We start from the raw sequence: 22,236 nt of genomic DNA on the forward strand, positions 1-22,236 counted from the left end.
ACCAAGTTTGGTGAACATGCTAAGATAGGAGAGATAGCAGAAAAATATAGTTTTGTTAGTATGATGCATTCTAAAATGCAGAATCATATCATTGTGTTCATGATAACGGCCATAAATATCGTTATTTGATGATGTGTGCAATCTTCTTTCTAATTATTCAAGTAGTACCATATGTTTATACACTGAAATTTAAAACAACGGCCCAGCCGTAAGTCTAATCTAAGTTATGAAGCTCAGAAATGTTCACAAAATTGTTTTTGACAAACGTTTTAGTGATATACCGTCAATTTTTACCAAAGCGCGTCAATTCTATGACAACTATGGCGGTTTTTCTTTGAAAATACCGCTTTTTTTGGCGGCCGCGTCTCGCACCCGATTGTCAAGGTTCTCGGTACCTGTTAGGCTCGATTTCCAGCCTATTTTTATGATCCCGCAAGCAGATCAGGCCTAGCAACGGCTGGAAATAGAGTTCCTAGTCGTTGAAATGCGGAGAGTCTCCTGGGCTGAGTGCGGGTCGAGATTCAGCTAAAATTCATTTCAGGGACATATACAAAGTATCGAGTTTCTCCGCGCTGCTATTCGCAAAAAAAAATTAGTTCGAAACTACCGCAAAACAGTCTGCACTCCAGCGTGAAGAAACTCGTCATTACACCCCTTTTATATGTAAGATCGAAGAACAGTCACATAAGGGCCCTGAAGAAAGCGAGGTGCAACGCCTGGCGCATATTGTCCGCAAGGAAAGGACGAAAGAAAGAAGGAAGGATTAGAGGCGCTGAAGACCGCTCTACCAGAAAACCCCCGAGAGAGCCGTAGAGCTTGCACGTGAACAGGGTGCCTCCCATTGAGAGACATGGATTTCGAGATGGTTTGAAGCTTCGATATGATTGGCCAATACCAGACAACCGCGCAGTTTGTGTCTGCGGTAGCAAATCTATTGTAGATCATGCAATGATTGGCCATTGTGGAGGCCTGACCCATTAATCGACACAACGCGTTTCTTGATCTTCAAGCTTCGAGACGTTTATCTCGACATGTCGTGTTACGATGTCCAGGTTGAACCATTACTGCAACAAATATTCCGCGCGTTTGCGCGCGCATAGCCATAGAAACCTACCTCAACTACCAGAATGCAGCGCGCGGTTTTTTTAAGCTTGCATCAAACAAAGCGCGCTGCATGCTGGTAGTTGAGGTAGGTTTCCATGGTGAGTGCGCGTTTATGCTAATAGCTGGAATGGCCTATTACGGGGGAGGAGCACAACAGGAGATCCAATCTGTCGCGGCCTTTCAATCAATCAATCAATCAATCATTTATTTTTGCACTATTTGAATTTGAGTTAATGCTTTACAAAGCGGACTTGGCAGATTAGAAAAATATTAGTAAAATGAAATTTTGTAATGAGATTAGTGTGCGTAGTGACCAAAGGAGCGAAGAGCTTTCGTGTTGGTCACTACCACTGTTATTAGTACCATGAGAATTCGGGAAAGTTCATTTTACAGTATTTTTATAATTTTTACATTTTTTTGTATATTTTTCTATACATGTGTCGCTACACTAAGAAATAACTAGCTAACCTGCACTGGACAAAAAAAAGATATATAATAATAATAGGAATGAAAATTAAATAAATAAATAGATGCGAGTACTATGTTCGGATCAACTCATCCCAAGCTACCCCTGGCTGCCAAGGTAAAAATGCTTTATTTGTCTAAGGAAGGACCTATAGGGAAGTTTTTTTTTATAGGCAATGGCATTTCTTCCCATATTTTTGAAGATATGGCAGCAAATCTCGACTGCCCAATATTAGTTCTAGAAGCTGGTCTGCATAAGTTGCCCTTGGATGCAAATCTTGTGTTATGACCATGTATTTCATGACCATGTAAAGGTAAAACTAAATTTGACAGGGCTTGTGGGGTATTGTTCATTGGGTCTTTTAATTTATGCACCAGAGAGGAAACTTTGATTTTGAATATATTATCCACATTGTGAATGTCTAGTAGTTTGTAAAGTTGAGAGGCACTCTCATCTCTTGTGGCAAATAACATTGTTTTTATGCATTTATTTTGTTTTCTTTTGATGGTCGAGAGACGAGTTTGGCATGCGGTTCCCCAGCTCATGATTCCATATGAAATGTAGGGATAGATTAGGTTGTAGTAAAGCTGCTTTAGAAGACTTATGGAAACAAGATGTCGCAATTTTGGGAGCGGCAGTGGGCTGCATTTTTCGATATTAGGGTGTGTCACCCGAATGTTCTCGCGACTGCGTCAGAAACCTGAGCCTTAACCAAATCTACCGAATACACGAGAATTGGAGGAAGTACACGCGCATAACTCGAGCTAGGGACATTTATTACTCCGCTTGTGTTTACAACAACGGGGGGGGGGGGGGGGGGGGGGGGGGGAGAGGGGCAGGAAGGCGATGAGAGCCTTGAGTACAACTCAAATTTAGCTGAGCTGATATCCGCAAAAAAACAAAAAAACAAACAAACAAAAAAAAACAGGAGAACTACGCCACAACTGCAGTATAGATACGGGCGAAAGAATGTTTTGCAATTTTGCGGAGTTCGCTTCTGTGCTTGAGGGGTTCAAGCACGCGGAGAAGAAAGTTTGAATGAAAGTGAATGAAAGTGAATGAAAGGATAGAGGCTGGAAAGCATGCAGATTTATTTTTTGACAAACTCTTGTTATTATATCTTTTTTTTTTAGAGGTCACGGTATCGAATCCTGCATTCTGATTGGCTAATAGAGCGGTCCGGAGATTCCTATATCTGCCCTAGGTCCGAGAATCGATATTTTTTTGCTGGCGCTGAAAAAAAATTACCGGATTAGAGCGGTCCGTATCGTGAAATACCGTGATCGAGGTCTTGAAAATTTTCACGATACGGACCTCCTACCCGGCAAAATAATCCCTATATATCATATCTACATTATCATCGTAAAAAATATCGTCATCATCATCATCATCATATTATTATTATTATTATTATTATTATTATTATTATTATTATTATTATTATTATTATTATTATTATTATTATTATTATTATTATTATTATTATTATTATTATTATTATTATTATTATTATTATTATTATTATTATTATTATTATTATTATTATTATTATTATTATTATTATTATTATTATTATTATTATTATTATTATTATTATTATTATTATTATTATTATTATTATTATTATTATTATTATTATTATTATTATTATTATTATTATTATTATTATTATTATTATTATTATTATTATTATTATTATTATTATTATTGGTGGACGCATGAGCTCTAGCTCCAAGCAAAAATATCAAGAGGGACCAAAAAGCTCAAATGGACAGACCAAATGAATGTAAGTGGAATGCTTTGGATTTCGTTGCATCGGATAATGCTCCAAAAAAAAGAAATGGAAGGAGAAAAGGATACATTGAAGTAATGGCCGAGTTATGGGAAGCAAAAGGCTACGCACATCTTGCTATCAAAAACCAGAACTTAAGGGATCAAGCGGCGAGGCTTGAGATGATGCGACAGAATGTGGGTCACTGGATGACGTCAGGCAGTGGTGGGATACCCTTCAAAGTTCGGGACCGGATTTAGGATATTTTCCTAATGCTGTGTTAGCTCGTAACTAAGCCTGAGAAAGAGGAATCTGCAAGGAAAATCTTTGAAGGAACTGGAATCAATATCACTACGGAAGGTCGCAAGCATCTTGGAGCGGCGCTCGGTTCCAGGCCCCATCTTGAACAGTACGTGGATAGCAAAGTTGATGAGTGGGTGGGGCAGGTGACAAAACTCGCTGAATTTGCAGTTTCGCAACCTCAAGCCTCGTACGCATCGTATACGTTTGGCTTGAAGCACCGTTGGACGTATTTTTTGAGAACTCTGCCGGATATAGAGGATCTATTGTTGCCTCTAGAACGTGCCATATCAGACACCTTGATACCCTCTCTAACAGGGCGCACGTGTACTCAGGCAGAACGTGATCTCCTCGCCTTGCCAGTGAGGTTTGGAGGCCTGGGTATAACAAATCTCGCTGATGAGGCTTCTCTCGAATTTACAGCTTCAACATGGGTCTGTGGTCCGCTTGCAGAACAGATAAAACAGCAAACGCATAAGCTGCCGTGTGACGATGCCGTACAAGAAGCACAGCAAGAGGCGCGCAGAGAGAAGAACGAGTACCTGAAGTCTAGATGCGCGGAGGTGAAAAGCTCTTTACCTGTTAATATGCTAAGAGCAGTGGACCTTGCTACTCAGAAAGGGGCTTCAAGCTGGCTTACCGTTCTGCCATTAAGAGAGATGAGCTTTGATCTCAACAAACGAGAATTCAGAGACGCTCTAGGATTGAGATACGACTGGGAGATCCCCGAGACACCATCTATCTGCGTTTGCGGGGACACATTCGACGCAGATCACGCAATGATTTGCAAGAGAGGCGGGTTTGTAATCCAACGCCATAACGAGCTGAGGGATTTGGAGGCGGAATTGCTGAGTCTGGTGTGTAAAGATGTGCAAACGGAGCCTGTTCTACAGGACATCACGGGAGAAGAGCTAAACAGGGGAGCTAACACCGCTCGAGACCACGACTGGACATTGTAGCAAGAGGTTTCTGGGAGAGGCAGAGGCAGGGATTTTTTGATGTACGAGTTTGCCATGCTAATGCTGAATCCTATAGAGACATGAACATCGACCAGATATTTAGGCAACATGAAACAGAAAAGAAGCGTCAGTACGCTACTAGAGTGTTAGAAGTAGAGCAGGCCACTTTCACACCATTAGTGTTTGGCTCGACAGGGGGAATGGCAAGCGAATGCCAACAGTTTCACTCCAGGCTAGCGGAGCTCATTGCCGAGAAGAAGGGGGAATTATACTCAACAACCGTGTCCTGGATCCGTGCAAAAGTTTCGTTCGCCATTTTAAGATCTGCCCTTCTGTGTCTACGTGGTTCAAGGAGCCCGAGGCGAGCACATGTAAATATATATGGCAATGACTTTGAAATTCAGAAACAGAGAGCAAATATTTTTTAAATGTATTTTTGTATTTTTTTAATCACGATTTTTAATAGTATAGCTCAATTTTGTAAATAATCAAATTCTAATGAATCAAGAAAAATCATTTATAAAAGAAATATTTAGTAATTCTAAAATTGTAAATTGAGTTGTTTAAGTAAGTTACAATAAAGTTATCATATATTATTCTTATTCTTATTCTTATTCTTATTCTTATTCTTATTCTTATTCTTATTCTTATTCTTATTATTATTATTATTATTATTATTATTATTATTATTATTATTATTATTATTATTATTATTATTATAATTATTATTATTATTATTATTATTATTATTATTATTATTATTATTATTATTATTATTATTATTATTATTATTATTATTATTATTATTATAATTATTATTATTATTATTATTATTATTATTATTATTATTATTATTATTATTATTATTATTATTATTATTATAATTATTATTATTATTATTATTATTATTATTATTATTATTATTATTATTATTATAATTATTATTATTATTATTATTATTATTATTATTATTATTATTATTATTATTATTATTATTATTATTATTATTATTATTATTATTATTATTATAATTATTATTATTATTATTATTATTATTATTATTATTATTATTATTATTATTATTATTATCTTTATTATTATTTTCTATTTTAATACTACATTATTTGTTTTATTTTGATATGGCATTATACCACCTCTTTGTGATTGGCATCTGATAAAACTCCGCTTGTATCCTTTCTAGCTGGAGATGGCTGTAAGAAACTACCAATGGATGATGTAGTGTACGACATGTACCTGAAATACCACTCCGAGGCCAACTTTACAAATGTGTCTGTGGGCCAATGCAGTGTCAACTGTTTCTTGAGTGACACATGTCAATCAATCAACTATAACAATAAGACCAAGCTCTGTCAGACCAGCACATCTACTCGATTTCAGCATCCAATTGATTTCAAGGAACATGTGGACAATATTTACATTGGAACAAAGGTAATAATTGCCATACCTTGACTTCTTTCTTTGACATATTTCAGTGAAACTGATCTTCACTTCACCTGTCTAACCCCCACTAACATTGACTCGTCTTGCCTCTCACCCCACCTCACCCCACCCCACAACACCTCACCCCACAACACCTCACCCCACAACACATCAAATCACAACACCCCACCTCACCCCACAACACCTCACCTCACCTTGACTCACCTCAACTCGACCAACCTCACCCCACCTCACCTCACCCCACAACACCTCACATCGCCTCACCCCACCTCACCCCACCTCATCTCACCTAACCTCACCTTACCTTACCTTACCTTACCCCACCTCACTCCACCCCACCCCACCCCACCCCTTCCCACCTAACCTCACCTCACCTCGCCTCACCCCACCTCACCCCACCTCATCTCACCTCACCTCACCTCACCTTACCTTACCTTACCTTACCTTACCCCACCTCACTCCACCCCACCCCACCCCTTCCCACCTAACCTTACCTCACCCCACCACACCTAACCTTACCTCACCTCGCTTCACCCAACCTCACCTCACCCCACAACACCTCACCCCACCGCACCCCACCCTGTCCCACCTCAGCTCACATTACGTCACCTTGCCTCGCCTCACCTCATCTCACCTCATACCACCCCACCCCATCTCACCTCACCACACCTCACACCACCTCACCTCACCTCACTTCACCTCACCTCACCTCACCCCACCCCACCCCACCCCACCCCACCCCACCCCACCTCACTCCACCTCACTCAACCCCACCTCACATCACCCCATCCCATCCCACCTCACCCCACCCCACCCCACCCCACCTCACACCACCTTACCTTACCTCACCTCACCTCACCTCACCTCACCTCACCTCACCCCACCTCACTCCACCCCACCCCACCCCACCCCACCTCACCTTACCTCACCTCACCTCACCTCACCTCACCTCACCTCACCTCACACCACCTCACCTCACCTTACCTCACCTCACCCCACCTTGCATCACCTCACCCCACCTTACATCACCTCACCCCACCGAACTATACCTCATCCGTCGCCTTGCCTTAGTCTTTACCTCACCCCACCTCGCCTCACCCCATAACACCTAGCCTCTCCCCATAACACCCAGACTCACTTCACATAACTTTAACAACACGTGTTTTTCCTCACCTTACATATTTTTGTTATCTCACCTAACATCATCTTACCCATCTTATTCTACCTCAGCTTACCTCATTTCAGCCGATTTGAAATGCAGATATTTCACGACCCTATATATTGGTAATTTGACAATTTTCTAAAATAATCATCGAGAGATCTTGTAATTTTTGGGACAATAGAAATCAAGCAAATAAAGGGGGATTGAAAAAAATTGTATAGCAAAGAGGAATGCTATAATTTTTCAACCCATCATAAACATTGACAAAGTGTAATCAAGTACTCACTTAAATCCCAATTTTCCCAAATTTTCGAAAATTGCGAAATTCAAGTGACACAAAAAGTGTAATAAGTGATTTTTCTTAAAATTGCATCCTAGAATGCGTGTGTAGTGGGGTCATGCCCTCCTCCCTCTGTGTGCAAAGCGGACTTTAAGAATGGAGGTTACACCTGCGACTGCCCTGATGGCTTATCGTGCTGTAAGTACTCTTCAATTTAGACATTGGCCGCGGTAGCTCAGTAATACGGGCTTCGTCTTGCTAGCAAGAGACCCAGGGCAGGTCAATCTTTTTTTTTTCTCTTTTTAAAAAATGTAAAAAACCTAATTTACGTTAGCAGGAGGTCCCTCTTTCTCTCATGAACCTTCATTGGAGGACGAAAACGAGAACAAAAAAAGAAACAAAAAAATAGTGTCGTTTTAAAGAGACAAACTTTCCTAGCGAGGAGAAAATCCTGTACGAATATCGTACGAATATTACTTTCTGGGGAGGGGACCGAAAAATTGTCGCAAGCATTTTATAGCATCTGTCAATTCAAAGCTTTTCTCTTTGTATGCCTAGCTGCCGAGAGGGCCACCAGAGAGAATAGGTTGTTTCCATTGTAATTTCTTTCGTAATAAGCAGCAAAAAGAGTTTGATCGTGATAGTTGGTGGCGAGAAATCAAGCATTTTTGTGTCACGGCATATATTTTAGCAAATTTTAGTGCATTTCTTAGCATTGCAGGAATAAAAAGGAAACGATTTTTTTTTTTGGGGGGGGGGGGGACACAAGCAGCAAGCACTCTGTTCTGGTTACGTAAAGCATAGAATTTGTGTCAGGCCCTAATGATCAGGTCTTAGATCTTGAGAACAAGAAAACACATCTTCGCCTTTGGTGTTAAAATCGTTTAATTCTTTTAGCGCGCCGCGCTACAAGCGGTGCTTCGGAAGAATTCCAATGATACCCAGCGACGTATGTCTCGGGATCGCCTTCATTTCTTCTCGCACGAGTTTTCCTTTTTGCTTTGCCCCTGTTCTTTCCGTAAAAGTTTGTGATCTACTTACCTGACCGCGTGAGGTCTGTCCTGTTGTGGGTCTGTTCTTTTTTTATGATTGACACTACTGTCTTGATTGGCTGACGCCAGTTCCTATTAGGTGTGAAGTGCAGTAATCCTTTAGCCCTCCCGAAAACTTTGAAGGCGCATTACAGCGAAACGAAATGCGCTAAGAAGCAACAAACTTTTAAAATGTTGGTACCCTAGAATTTGTCCGATTTTCGTATAATTTGGCAGACATGTAGAACAATAGCCTTGCTTCAAAAGGTGTTCTCATTTTTTTTATATTGTTTTTTAATCAAAAGTTATTCTCGCCAAAATGCCGGAAATAACCGAAATTTGCATGCGGCAAATTGGAAATAAAATAACTCTTCAATGTAATACGATATGGAAAAAATGAAGATTGACATGTGTTGATGGAAATAAGACGTATTGTGTTAACCTCGACCTTGCCGAAGACAACAGTATGATTTTGCGTATTTCGGACCGTAACTTAAAAACAAAAAAACTCCTTATTGAAAAAAAGCCATGGGTAGATGCTCAATTATATTGCTAATCTTAGTATGCGCGGTTTTTTGTTATACCAAAAAAATTGAGGCGCTCATTTAATTTCTAGCGCGACACAGTCGCGAAGGTAAACCGTAACCTTAACCAGATTATTAAAAAATGATTTATTTAAAAAAAAAATAGAATGATAAAAGAATGGATAAATTTATATAATCAAATATTCTTTTAATCTCATATCGCAATAGCTACCACACCAACTACAACGGCGAGTGAGGGAAGCACAACAGCAGCTACACCGGCGAGTGAGGGAAGCACAACAGCAGCTACACCGGCGAGTGAGGGAAGCACAACAGCAGCTACCACGGCGAGTGAGGGAAGCACAACAGCAGCTACCACGGCGAGTGAGGAAAGCACAACAGCAGCTACACCGGCGAGTGAGGGAAGCACAACAGCAGCTACAACGGCGAGTGAGGGAAGCACAACAGCAGCCTCCCCAACGACCTCGTTAAATTCTCCTTCCACGGAAGAACCATCGTCAACGACCACCTCGGCACTAACGACAACAGCATCAGGTATGTGGGACATAACATACTTCTTATTCACCCAGCGTAAGCCTCGGTCTGTACAAAAAGCCAGCGGGCTGAGATTCCTATGTACGTACCTGTTTTTTTTCATATATTTATATGTGAAGAAAAAATGGATGAAATTACTTGCATCTGGAATGGCGTCGAGGCGCTGGAGTTGTTTTATAACCGAGCAGGCCAATAAAACGGCTTTCTCAAATCAGCTTTCTTCTTAATTTTGTCATTTTTGTGGCTTAAAATGTAAAATATTCCCCAGCTGAAAGAAAAAAGGGGGACCATTTCTGAATTTTCAAGCCACCTTGGTCACGATTGCTCCAGAGCTCAAAATAATAAGTCGTTTTGAAATGCTTTTTACACACAATTGTACCGAGCCGTTATTATTATCTAGATTCTAAAAGTCTTAACGAGAAATCAGCTTTAAACTCCCTTTGTTTTGACAATCTCACGCCATAATGATTTTGAAACTCGCGCGACAATTTCAAGTTTGCCGGAATTTTTATTTGCGATGAAAAATATGTAATGAAATTCACTGTCTGGATATAACTACTAAAACTTATCGTTGTCGGAAAAGGGGTAACAGATTGCAAGTATAGCGTAGAAAGAAATTGTTTTTGATAAGTACCGTAAATTATCTATACATGTGTTCATCTCTTTTTGTTATTGTTTAGTTTGCGCTAAAACTGCGGTCTGTATTCATTTATTATAAAGGACCTTGACACAAAGTTACGCAACGCAACTTAAAACAACCTTGACAACTTCTCTTGCTTTTACAGCACCTTGCTCATCGAATCCTTGTCAAAATGGCGCAGCATGTACGGAGTCCGTCTGGGGCTACTCGTGCGCATGCCCTTCTGGATATACCGGAGCGAACTGCGAAACAACATGTATGTATGTTGTTATACGTTGACTTAGCTTTTAGCGTAAAATGGTGATATGAGCTATTACTGATAATTTAGAAAAGAGTTATTCACGGAATTAGTACCATTAGACATGACGGAAAAACGTAAAATGGTGATATTAGCTATTAATGATAATTTAGAAGACAGTTATTTACGGGATGAGGTGCTCTTTATCTAGTAAGGACTCATTTTGTGCGCGATGTCAGACGTTCCTAGCTTCTTCCGCGGGCGTCTCGAATGTTTTGGGTTTTTTTTGGGGAAAAGGGCATTTTTGTTTTTCGGTTTTGGGCTTGTTCGATTTCTGTGGCCTTGTCACAAAAATGTGGGGGCCTGGGGAGGGAGGGAGGTCTTTTGTCTCCTTCCCTCTCTACGGACAACATGTATGTATATTGTTATACGTTAACTTAGCTTTTAGCGTAAAATGGTGATATGAGCTATTACTGATATTCACGGAATGGGGTGCTCTTTATCTAGTAAGGACTGATTTTGTGCGCGATTTCAGGCGTTTCCAGCCTCTTCTGCGGGCCTCTGGAGTGTTTTGGGCTTTTATGGGGTAAAGGGCTTTTTTTAGGTTTCGGGCTTCCTGTGGCGTGATCAAGAAAGAGCGGGGACCTGGGAGGGAGGACTTTTGTCCCCTTCCCCTATTCCGGCTTCCGGCTCAACTCGCCCTCAACTCGCATATCGTTGTTAAAAATCTCCCCCCTTTTCAAAACTTAATGATATTTGTATATAAAGAAATATTTTTGGGGATCTTAAACGCAAAGTTACGCAACGCAACTAAAAACAACCTTAACAACTTGTCTTGCTTTTACAGCACCTTGCTCATCGAATCCCTGTTGAAATGGCGCAACATGTACGGAGTCCGGCGGGGGCTACTCGTGCACATGCCCTTCTGGATATACCGGAGCGAACTGCGAAACAACATGTATGTATATTGTTATACGTTAACTAAACTTTTAGCGTAAAATGGTGATATGAGCTATTACTGATAATTTAGAAAAGAGTTATTCACGAAATTAGTACCAATAGACATGACAGAAAAACATGACGTGACGCTTCAAATAAGACTATTTCACATCGAATAAGGCGGAGAATTTCTCTGAGTACTTAGTAACTTATAGCAAACAGAATATCAAGTGCGACTTTTTTTAATCGATGCGACTTTTTGTAAAGTGTCATTGAAATTTGAGCTTTTCGTCCCTGAACTGATACACATGGCCGTGATGATCAAGGAAAAATCTTAAATCTTAAAAAGCCAAAATCTGGTTATGTGCACTTCGGCCTCACCTTATTTGTGTTTTGAAAATTAGTCCATAATACAAGGAACCTATAGACATTGTAAGAAATTGTGTCTTCTCTCTATATCTAGAATTGCGCGTTTTCCGGGTTTTAGCGTCATGTCGAACCAATATTGTAAGTGCGTCGAAGGGCAAAACGCTCGAGATGCCATATAAACGCTACTTTATAAGATGCTACCTGTCATCCGTTGCCTATCTTCTGAGTGCCATAGTGGAACATAAAAACACCCACAGAATGCTTTCACTTTTCCCTGTTGGCAGCCCTTGTATCCTTATATCGACCTGCAACCTTAGAACCTCCATTATTTAGTTTTCTTTCTATCTTTTTCTTCTTTCCTTCGCCAACTCGTCTCAGGCCGCCATCTCCATTTTCCTACTTGCGTTCAAATGCTGTTTTGAAACCTCTCCTTCATCTTGTATGAGGAAAGTCTTTGAGGTCCTAGCGATGTCCTTATTGACGAGGCTCCACTGTTTGAGAAAAGTTTTTATAGGTTTCCTAGTGTTTTTCTTTTAACGGGGTTCCTCTCTATGAGGACAGTCTTGTAGGTCCCAAAGGTGCCCTTTAACGTGGTTCCTGTGTTAAAGTCTCTCCTTCAATTCATCCTGTATTGTCGTAGGGTGTGGCCCATCATCTTCCATCTGCGCTTGTCAACCTCTTTACCCCTTTTGTTTACCCCGTTCTATAAGGGCTATGCATAAATTTCTTGTGTGTACTGGAGAACCCAATAATGTTTAAGGTAGCTTCTATATAAGCCAGCTTGCAACTAGTTAGTTCCTCAATATGAAAAACTGATCTGCTGTTTCTCTGCTCTTCTTGTATGCTATTAAATTTGGTTTCGATGTATAGGGACAGTCTTGTACATTCCAATGGTGCCCTTATTAACGAGGTTACACAGTATGAGGGCTGTCTTGTAGATCTTAACGGTGCCCTTATTAACGAGGTTACACAGTATGAGGGCTGTCTTGTAGATCTTAACGGTGTCCTTATTAACGAGGTTACACAGTATGAGGGCTGTCTTGTAGGTCTTAACGGTGTCCTTATTAACGAGGTAGGTCGTAGGTCCTTGCTCAATGGATCGCCAGACAACGTCTTCATTCGATAACTAGTCCAATGACATTGTCTACAACTGTAGGTTTTACTGTATTTGTCAGGGTTTTATGAAATAATTCAGCATTCTCGGATAAGGCAAAAGTGTATACACGTGTTATTATTCCAATAAGGAGACGTATTATGAAATTATCGCAAAGTGTGCGGGCAGGCGACACAAAGGATACCCGCGCGATAACAAAAAAAAAATCCCTTTCAGACTTGACTAGGCTGTGAATGAGGTGCGCTTTATCGAGTGAGGACTCATTTTGTGCGCGATGTCAGGCGTTCCTAGCCTCTTCTGTAGGCCTCTCTTCTCCTGTGGCGAAAGGGAAGGAGGTCTTTTGTCCCCTCCCCCTCTTCCGACTTCCGGTTCAGTTCGCACTCAATTGGCATATCGTTCTTAAAAATCTCCCCCATTTTCAATACTTAATGAATATTTGTACATTAAGAAATAGTTTTTGTGGTCTAAAACACACCAGAATATCCCCCATTTTCGATACTTTTTAGTTTTTAAATGTTATTTGTAAAAAAAATATTTTGGTGGTCTATAACAAAAAGTTACGCAACGCAACTTAAAACAACCTTGACAACTTCTCTTGCTTTTACAGCACCTTGCTCATCGAATCCCTGTCAAAATGGAGCAACATGTACGAAGTCCGGCGGGGGCTACTCGTGCGCATGCCCTTCTGGATATACCGGAGCGAACTGCGAAACAACATGTATGTATGTTGTTATACGGTAACTTAGCTTATAGCGTAAAATGGTGATATGGGATATTACTGATTTAGAAAAGAGTTATTTATGTAATGAGTACCAATGTTGTTGAGCATATTCTCAGGGCAAACGCTCCAGACGCCAGGTAAAACTACTCTGTTTGTAAAGATGCTACCTGTCATCCATTGCCTATCTTCTGAGTTCCATTGTGGAACATAAAAACACCCACAGAATGCTTTCACTTTTCCCTGTTGGCAGCTCTTGCATCCTTATATCGACCTGTAACCTTAGAACCTTCATTATTTAGTTTCTTTCTCTCTTTTTCTTCTTTCCTTTGCCAACTCGTCTCAGGCCTCCATCTCCATTTTCCTACTTTTGTTCAGGTGCTGTGTTGAAACCTCTCCTTCCTCCTGTATAAGGATAGTCTTTGAGGCTCTAGCGATGTCCTTATTGACGGGTTTTCATTGTATGAGGACAGTCTTGTAGGTCCCAACGGTGTCCTTATTAACGAAGCTCTACTGGATTAGGAAAGTTTTTATAGGTTTCCAAGTGATGTCCTTTTTAACCGGGTTCCTCTGTATTAGGACAGTCTTGTATGACCCAATTGTGCCCTTTAACGAGGTTCCTGTGTTAAAGTCTCTCCTTCAATTCATCCTGTATTGTCGTAGGGTGTGGCCCATCATCTTCCATCTGCGCTTGTCAACCTCTTTACCCCTTTTGTTTACCCCGTTCTATGAGGGCTATGCATAAATTTCTTGTGTGTACTGGAGAACCCAATAATGTTTAAGGTAGCTTATATATAAGGTTGCTGTGTTGAAACCTCTCCCTCGATTCCTTTTGTCTCGCTGTAGGATATAACATAGTCATCTACCACATGCGCCTGTTAATAACCTCTTTTCTCTAAGTCATCCTGCTCTACTAGTCCAATACTATGACAAATAAATGCATGGCATTGTTCTCTTCCGTTGTTTTACCTTGTTCTCAAATACGCTCCAGTGTCCTCAATTGCTTTAACTAATTTATTTATTTATTAGCAATATTTAAGCAGGCTACCCAATTCAGCATAGCTGGTTTAAATGGAGGCAATGAAATATAAAATAATATAGGAAAATATAAGTTAAGCTACAATACATTACATAAGTTACATAGGTATTGTTTGAGTTACAGAACGGATGTTTAAAGATAAAGATAAAGTATTCCAGGTTTAAGCCCCATTGTACCTGAAAGAGGATTGCCATTTAGACGTTTTTGCAAGTGGCACAATGATTTGATCTTTGTTACGAGTATTATAGGCATGGAAGACACGAGAAAAGGAAAATTTATTTAAAAGATAGGCTGGCGCTATGCCATTTAAGCATTTGAAAACCAGAAAACAGATATGAAATTGTCTGCGCGATTCGAGAGAGGGCCAGCTGAGAGTGCGCCTTATTTCGTGCTGCTGAACTGGAATCTTTCTATGATGCTAACAGCACGCCGCTGCAGTCTGTCCAGGTAGGCGCTGTTCGTTTGACCAAGGCCAACCCAAACCGCGGACAGTAGTCAACAATGTAAGGATCATGGACTCATACAACATGATACAAGCCTACCCTGGAATGACCTCTCCCAGCGGCACGTTATTTTCTCTTCCCCATCATAGAGAAACAACGCGCCGCTGTGAATCGAGGTGGTCTAGTTACTCATTTACCAGGTGGCGGCGGTTACAAAGCCCGTTCTTTGAAAGGTCGCAAGCGCGAAGAGACAGAGCTCCCTGCAGGAGCGAAACCAAGGCAAATACATCCAGTCGAAGTAGGAATACGTGCTTATTCAACACTAACAAGTCAATAGACTTCATTTCGGAGTTAAATTATTCTATAGCCCGAGCTAAGTCGTTTATGTAAGAAATGAACAGCAGTGGACCGAACAAGGACCCCTTACCCGAACGCGTTTGGTTGGCGGTGTGAGATGACACAATTGGCACAAATATCACTATGGGTCCTGTTAGTGAGATGCGCTTTGAATCAATTTGTAGTAAAACTATTAATTGTTGTACAATTATGTAATAGTTTCAGTCGATGCTATGCATAAATGTGTCGGTGGATCGGACAACCCTTACACTTATTGTGGAACACCTTAATCCTCTTTTTGTTTGAACATTTTTTATTTTCCGTATCCGTACTGGCACACCAGTTTTGAACAATCTAAGCATGGCTCTTTTCATATTTTTGTATGATTTAAAAAAGGCTAAAATGGCAGAGGGAGTCAAATGTTCAAGGTAGCTTATATATAATAATAATAATAATAATAATAATAATAATAATAATAATAATAATAATAATAATAATAATAATAATAATAATAATAATAATAATAATAATAATAATAATAATAATAATAATAATAATAATAATAATAATAATAATAATAATAATGGTTTATTACAGATTCCAACAATTAAGAGGCTCTTCTTCTGTAAGATACTTACAATTAACAATATACACTACAATATACACTACTGATAAAAAAAATTCTAATATATTAAGTTCTAAGTTATAATATCTATATGCAATTTAAGAATATGTATATAAAATGTCGATTAAACGTGTATTCAAAGTGACTGTCTTAAGTCCTTCTTAATGTTCCTACAAAAAGCATTGTAGTCCGAAGTGTTCCTAAGCGATGGTGGAAGTTTATTAAAAAGAGTGGCAGCTGAGTGTTGGAAAGTTCCAGATTCTCTAGGAATTGAGAAAACAGGAGCAGCTGATGACCTCAAGTTATATCCAGTATCATTGCGAACACTTAGTCTTAAATATTCAGGAAAGCTATTATTGTATAAAGATTTGTGAGCAAGTTTTAATATATTAAATTTCACGTTCTCTTTAACTGGAAGCCAGTTTAATTTAATGACGTCTTCCAACCCAGCAAATTTCTTGATTACGAACCCAGCACAGGAATTCTGCAAGCGTTGAAGTCGCTTTTCCTGATATGCAGGCAGAGGATGGAATACCATGCAGGCGTAATTAAGTTTTGAGAGGACCAAACTCTCTGCTAGATGTTTCCTTACATGGAAGGGTGCCAGATTTTTTAGTCGACGTAGCATAGATAAAGTCCCATATGATGAGCTTAACAAAGAGTCTACGTGTGTTTTCCAGGAGAGATGTTGATCCACATGGACACCCAATAGCTTGGTGCATGAAATTCTTTCTAGCACAGAATCTCCGCAGACAATAGCAAGATTCCGATCTTCTAAGTTATGGTAACGTGCCATTTGAGGCGGGAATATACATAAGGTTCCCGCAAGCCTTAAATGCGATAATTGTGAAAAGACTATTAGGAAAAACCAGAAGAGCGTCGCCTGTGAGGTATGTTTTGGTCAACAACACATAAAATGCACTGAACTGAACGTTAAATGCGTAAATGAAACATGGACATGTCCTAAATGCACCCTTTCTGTCCTCCCTTTCTACAACATTGCATCTATCGATACGTCATTTGAAGAGATGGACAGCAATTCAGCTTATGAATCCACTCAACTCATCTCTGAGACTCTGAAGGAACATTCTAACAATCTCAGTATAATGCATTTTAATACCCAGAGCATGCTTTCATCCTTCAATGAATTTCAAGTTCTAGTTTCACAGCTCCCAATGGATATCATCACAATGAGCGAAACTTGGCTCAAGGACAACTCCGCCCTCCTGGATTACGCTGCTTTGCCTGGTTACACAGCTCTATTTCGAAACCGCGAGAGCACACGCGGCGGTGGCGTTGGAGCCTACATTAGCGAGTCAATTCAATATAAACGTAGGAAAGACATTGAGAAACTTTAACCTGACATGGAGCATTTATGGATCGAAGTTCAAGGGCATAATAAGCATAGCAAAGCGTTGATTGGTGTCATCTATAGATCAGAACGCGTTGGACTTTGTCCAGCTGACTGGCTGGATGCTTTTGAATCTTTGCTGGCCCTTTGCTGGAATCTTGCTTCGGCTGAGTCGCCCATGATCTTTGGAAAGTACTATTTTCTGGCGAAATAAAACTTCTATCTTGGAAAAAAGCATTACCAGAGAACCATCCATCATTAGGAAACAGCCCTTGGTGGTAGAAATCAGAAGGACGGCATGTCAACAGGAGAAAAATGGGCAAAATTAGAGAGCCCTTGAATACACGTCTGAGCCTCATTACTATGCCTCAAGAAGCTATATATAAACTAGTCTGCTGTATGTTCCTCTGCCCTGCCTGTGTGCTTCTTACGGGGTTTTACTGTATGACGACAGTCTTATGCCTGGTGCACACTAGTGACATAACGACATAATGACATAGGCGCGTGCACCTTTACGTTCATATGTTTAAGTGTAAATGGCTCGATTTTTTTACTTAAGCCCAACATAACGACATGAACACAACGAGAAAAAACATGTTTTTTTTATGTCATAATGTCCATGTCAATATGTCGGAAAGCTCCCCCAAAATGTTTTAACAACATGACCGCCATCTTTGTTAAGCGTGGTTTAAAAATCGTCATATTAAAGTAGGCCAATCACGCCGCCATTTTATGCTCCCGCTCAATGCCGAGTAACACAAAGCATTCATTTTCATCGGCTAATTTAAGCAAATAACCAAGATATTTTCAATTCAAATATCGTCAATAACTTATCAAACTTCATTCGTAGATTGATATTTCATAGTTTCCTTGCGAATAAACTGCTGTATTAATAATACAGCAGCTAATTATAAACAATAACAAAGGAATGGGTGATAGACATTAGGGTGGAAGGACCCAAAATACTGAATAATGGATCTCTTACATTCCTAATTAAAATTGTCAATCAAAACAAAGCCAAAAAGTGAACAATCACAGTTCCCTTGTTTCACAAAATCATAACTAGGCCACTTTCCCCTGAGAATAATTAAAAAGGTTCTTATATAATGAGGTTCTTACTGCACTAATCACTATTATTCCTATTGTTTTCAAGTGACATCTGGTGTTGGATGCGTATTGCACTTCACAACCAAAAGTACATCCAACTATATCCAACTCGACAAGCCGTTTCGTTGGTTTGATGAATTTTCAGTATCAGTGTGGCTGAAAATGGATGCAGATGACGATATTGACCCCGCTATGATACTCTCGTACGCAACGGCCTCGAACGTGGAAGCACTATCAATCGGTATTAAGAAGGATGGTGTCGCGGAGATCAAGTTTGCTGGAGCAGGAGCGTAAGTACACACCCCCAATGGTGCGCTTAGTGTCAGGGGGATAGAGGGGAGGGGTTTAATGTAACATATGTTTATACCGTTGACGCGGTACCCAAAGATAAGTCTAGAGAAGTTTAAACTGCAAATACGTTTCCGTCATGCAAGGGTTGATTTGCAAATGGAGCAAACGGACTTTGATTAGTCGGAGGCCAATTTTTACGACACTTACACAAAACGCTGTCGCTTGTTCCCTTTTCTTGCTGCCGTTGCCTAGACAGTTTAACAGGGCTCTGTTGAAGAAATATTCTACAAAAATGGTCTTTGGTTACGCTGCATGGTCAAGTAATCCATAAATAAAAAAACCCGCATATACCTTGAAATGCTTAGAAAAAGTGACGAGAGATAAAGATAATAGGCTTCTGTTTTACATCGGTTGAACGAAATGGCTACTGAAAATTGATTACATTTTGCTGAAATAAAATAGACCCAGGGCTATTATCCCTCGGTAATATTGAATCCCGATAAAAGCCAATAGCCATGGCAACCCCCGGGGAACAAAGGAATGAGGAGATCGGAGGAGTAGGAAGAATGATCTCGCAGGAGTGAACTCAATTCAAGTCTTTATTGTTCTTACTCCTCCATACACCTCCGAGTCTATTGTTCTCACTCCTCCATACACCTCCGAGTCTATTGTTCTTACTCCTCCATACACCTCCGAGTCTATTGTTCTTACTCCTCCATACACCTCCGAGTCTATTGTTCTTACTCCTCCATACAACTCCGAGTCTATTGTTCTTACTCCTCCATACACCTCCGAGTCTATTGTTCTAACTCCTCCTTACACCTCCGAGTCTATTGTTCTTACTCCTCCATACACCTCCGAGTCTATTGTTCTTACTCCTCCATACACCTCCGAGTCTATTGTTCTTACTCCTCCATACACCTCCGAGTCTATTGTTCTAACTCCTCCATACACCTCCGAGTCTATTGTTCTTACTCCTCCATACACCTCCGAGTCTATTGTTCTTACTCCTCCATACACCTCCGAGTCTATTGTTCTTACTCCTCCATACAACTCCGAGTCTATTGTTCTAACTCCTCCATACACCTCCGAGTCTATTGTTCTAACTCCTCCATACACCTCCAAGTCTATTGTTCTTACTCCTCCATACACCTCCGAGTCTATTGTTCTTATTCATCCATACACCTCCGAGTCTATTGTTCTTACTCCTCCATACACCTCCGAGTCTATTGTTCTTACTCCTCCATACACCTCCGAGTCTATTGTTCTTACTCCTCCATACGTCTCCAAGCTTATTGTTCTAACTCCTCCATACACCTCCGAGTCTATTGTTCTTACTCCTCCATACAACTCCGAGTCTATTGTTCTTACTCCTCCATACACCTCCGAGTCTATTGTTCTTACTCCTCCATACACCTCCGAGTCTATTGTTCTTACTCCTCCATACACCTCCGAGTCTATTGTTCTTACTCCTCCATACACCTCCGAGTCTATTGTTCTTACTCCTCCATACACCTCCGAGTCTATTGTTCTTACTCCTCCATACACCTCCGAGTCTATTGTTCTAACTCCTCCATACACCTCCGAGTCTATTGTTCTTACTCCTCCATACACCTCCGAGTCTATTGTTCTTACTCCTCCATACACCTCCGAGCTTATTGTTCCAATTCCTCCATACATCTCCGTGTCCATTGTTCATACTCCCCGAACGACCAAAAATTGATACCCTAAAAAAGAAACTTGTGCATACCAACTGGTCGCTTCTCTTCATTAGGGCATACAGATAATTATATTAGCAAAAAAGTAAAAAAAGCTACTTTCAGGGGGGGACTGGGGGGTTTCAGAGGAACTGGTGGGAGGCGTGGATTGCCCCTCCGGGCCTCCCAGCCCCGTCTCCCGTCTTAGGCTTGGGAGACGCGAATCGTCCCTCCGAGCCCCCCAGCTCCGTCTCTAAATATCGAGCGTATAATGTTTCACGTACATGAACAATCGGCAAAGGCTAATGTGGGCCAAATCGATTTCACGTACATGGATGATTTTGGCCAAATCGATTTTAGATAATGTTTCACGTACATAAACAATCGGCAAAAGCTAATGTGGGCCAAATTGATTTCACGTACATGGATGATTTTGGCCAAATCGATTTCAGATAATGTTTCACGTACATAAACAATCGGCAAAAGCTAATGTAGGCCAAATCGATTTCACGTACATAAACAATCGGCAAAAGTTAATGTAGGCAAAATAGATTTCGCGAACACGAATAATCAATTAGGGGCAGGTGTTTCGCGTGCATGAATAATCAATTAGGGCCGGTGTTTCGCGTGCATGAATAATTAGGGTGTAGGCCGGGCGCGTGCAAGCCCAAGGACTTGCGCGTACACGACTTTTTGGGGCAAATAGCGATGGGGCCGCGAAAACGAGGAGGGCCGCCAACCTACGGAGTGCGAAATAGCCGTTTTTCGGCCGTAAATTCAAAGCCGCCGGCGTGGCGTTTAAATTTGAGTTCTACTCGAACACCTCGCTCCCGAACTCCTTGCGAATTTTTCGCAGTCTCTTTTTCATCCTTTCGCGTGCCACCAGGGAGGGCCCTTTCCCGCTTTTTTTATCACGCGGTGCGAGGCCGTGTCGAGCTCTGATAGCGTTCTTGAGCGTGTTGTATCTCTCTTGTTCCTGAAGTATTAGCCGAAACTCTTCGTCTGAGATACGCCCGTCTTGCAGAGCCTTAGAGACCAGCTCGCTGATCGAGTTTTTCTTACTCTCCGCTAAAACCATCGTGTCTTCGTGTTTAGCCACCTTGCCCGTAAGACCCCTAGAGACCACCCCCGCGCCCGCGCCCACGACACCGACCAGCCCAGCGACCCCTGCCAGCGGGGCGCCGATCAGAACCCCTATCCCACTCAAAGAGACTCCCAGCCCTGCGCTGAAAAGCGCCCCTGCAGCGATGCCGGATGCCACAGACACAGCATGGGTAACGGCGAAGGCGCGCTTATACTTCTTCCGCACCTGTCGATACCACACCCACCACGGGGTGGAGGTCCGACGGGCTGAACCAGGGCACCACAGGAGCCAAGCTTTCGCCAAGTCTTTCCATCGCTGGCTGGCGCAGCGCCTATTTCGTGCGCAGTACTCGAGGGAGCTTGCGTCCGGCAAGACAAACCGCGAGTGGGTTACTGCTTTGCCAATCGTCATCTCGGACGTGAACGCAACGAAGACTCGCATGACTGGCCTTGCGCCTGAGGACGCCATAAAGCTGAGGCGCGTGCCTCTCAAAGCCGAAAAGCCTCCCCTAGAGGTCCCCTTAGAGGTCGGAACGGAGGTGTACATCGCCGTAAACGAGGAAGACCTTCAGGACAAGGGCCGACGGCGAGCGACGGACCCGTGGTGGACAAGCAAGGCGTACCCAATACTAA

At 41.2% G+C, this 22,236-nt stretch overlaps 1 protein-coding gene and 1 long non-coding RNA gene across 4 annotated transcripts in view; both read left to right on the forward strand.

The window, feature by feature from the left end:
• LOC5510174 (sushi, von Willebrand factor type A, EGF and pentraxin domain-containing protein 1) overlaps positions 1 to 22,236 on the forward strand; it is a 30,834-nt gene that overhangs the window by 2,169 nt on the left and 6,429 nt on the right. For 2 of the 3 annotated variants that reach the window (XM_048734139.1, XM_048734141.1), the window contains exons 2-6: positions 5,802 to 6,049; positions 7,602 to 7,701; positions 9,287 to 9,613; positions 10,399 to 10,509; positions 18,579 to 18,822. In XM_048734139.1, coding sequence (XP_048590096.1) covers positions 5,802 to 6,049; positions 7,602 to 7,701; positions 9,287 to 9,613; positions 10,399 to 10,509; positions 18,579 to 18,822 — 1,030 coding nt within the window. The remainder of the gene's footprint in view (positions 1 to 5,801; positions 6,050 to 7,601; positions 7,702 to 9,286; positions 9,614 to 10,398; positions 10,510 to 18,578; positions 18,823 to 22,236) is intronic. The other variant, XM_048734140.1, reaches the window with a different exon arrangement.
• On the forward strand, positions 13,655 to 16,219 carry LOC116616996. The gene is made up of 2 exons (XR_004295568.2): positions 13,655 to 14,247; positions 14,431 to 16,219. It is a non-coding gene; the product is annotated as an uncharacterized LOC116616996 (long non-coding RNA).

This window comes from Nematostella vectensis, chromosome 11 (genome assembly GCF_932526225.1).
Source record: "Nematostella vectensis chromosome 11, jaNemVect1.1, whole genome shotgun sequence".
In the NCBI taxonomy this organism is placed as follows: domain Eukaryota; kingdom Metazoa; phylum Cnidaria; class Anthozoa; order Actiniaria; family Edwardsiidae; genus Nematostella; species Nematostella vectensis.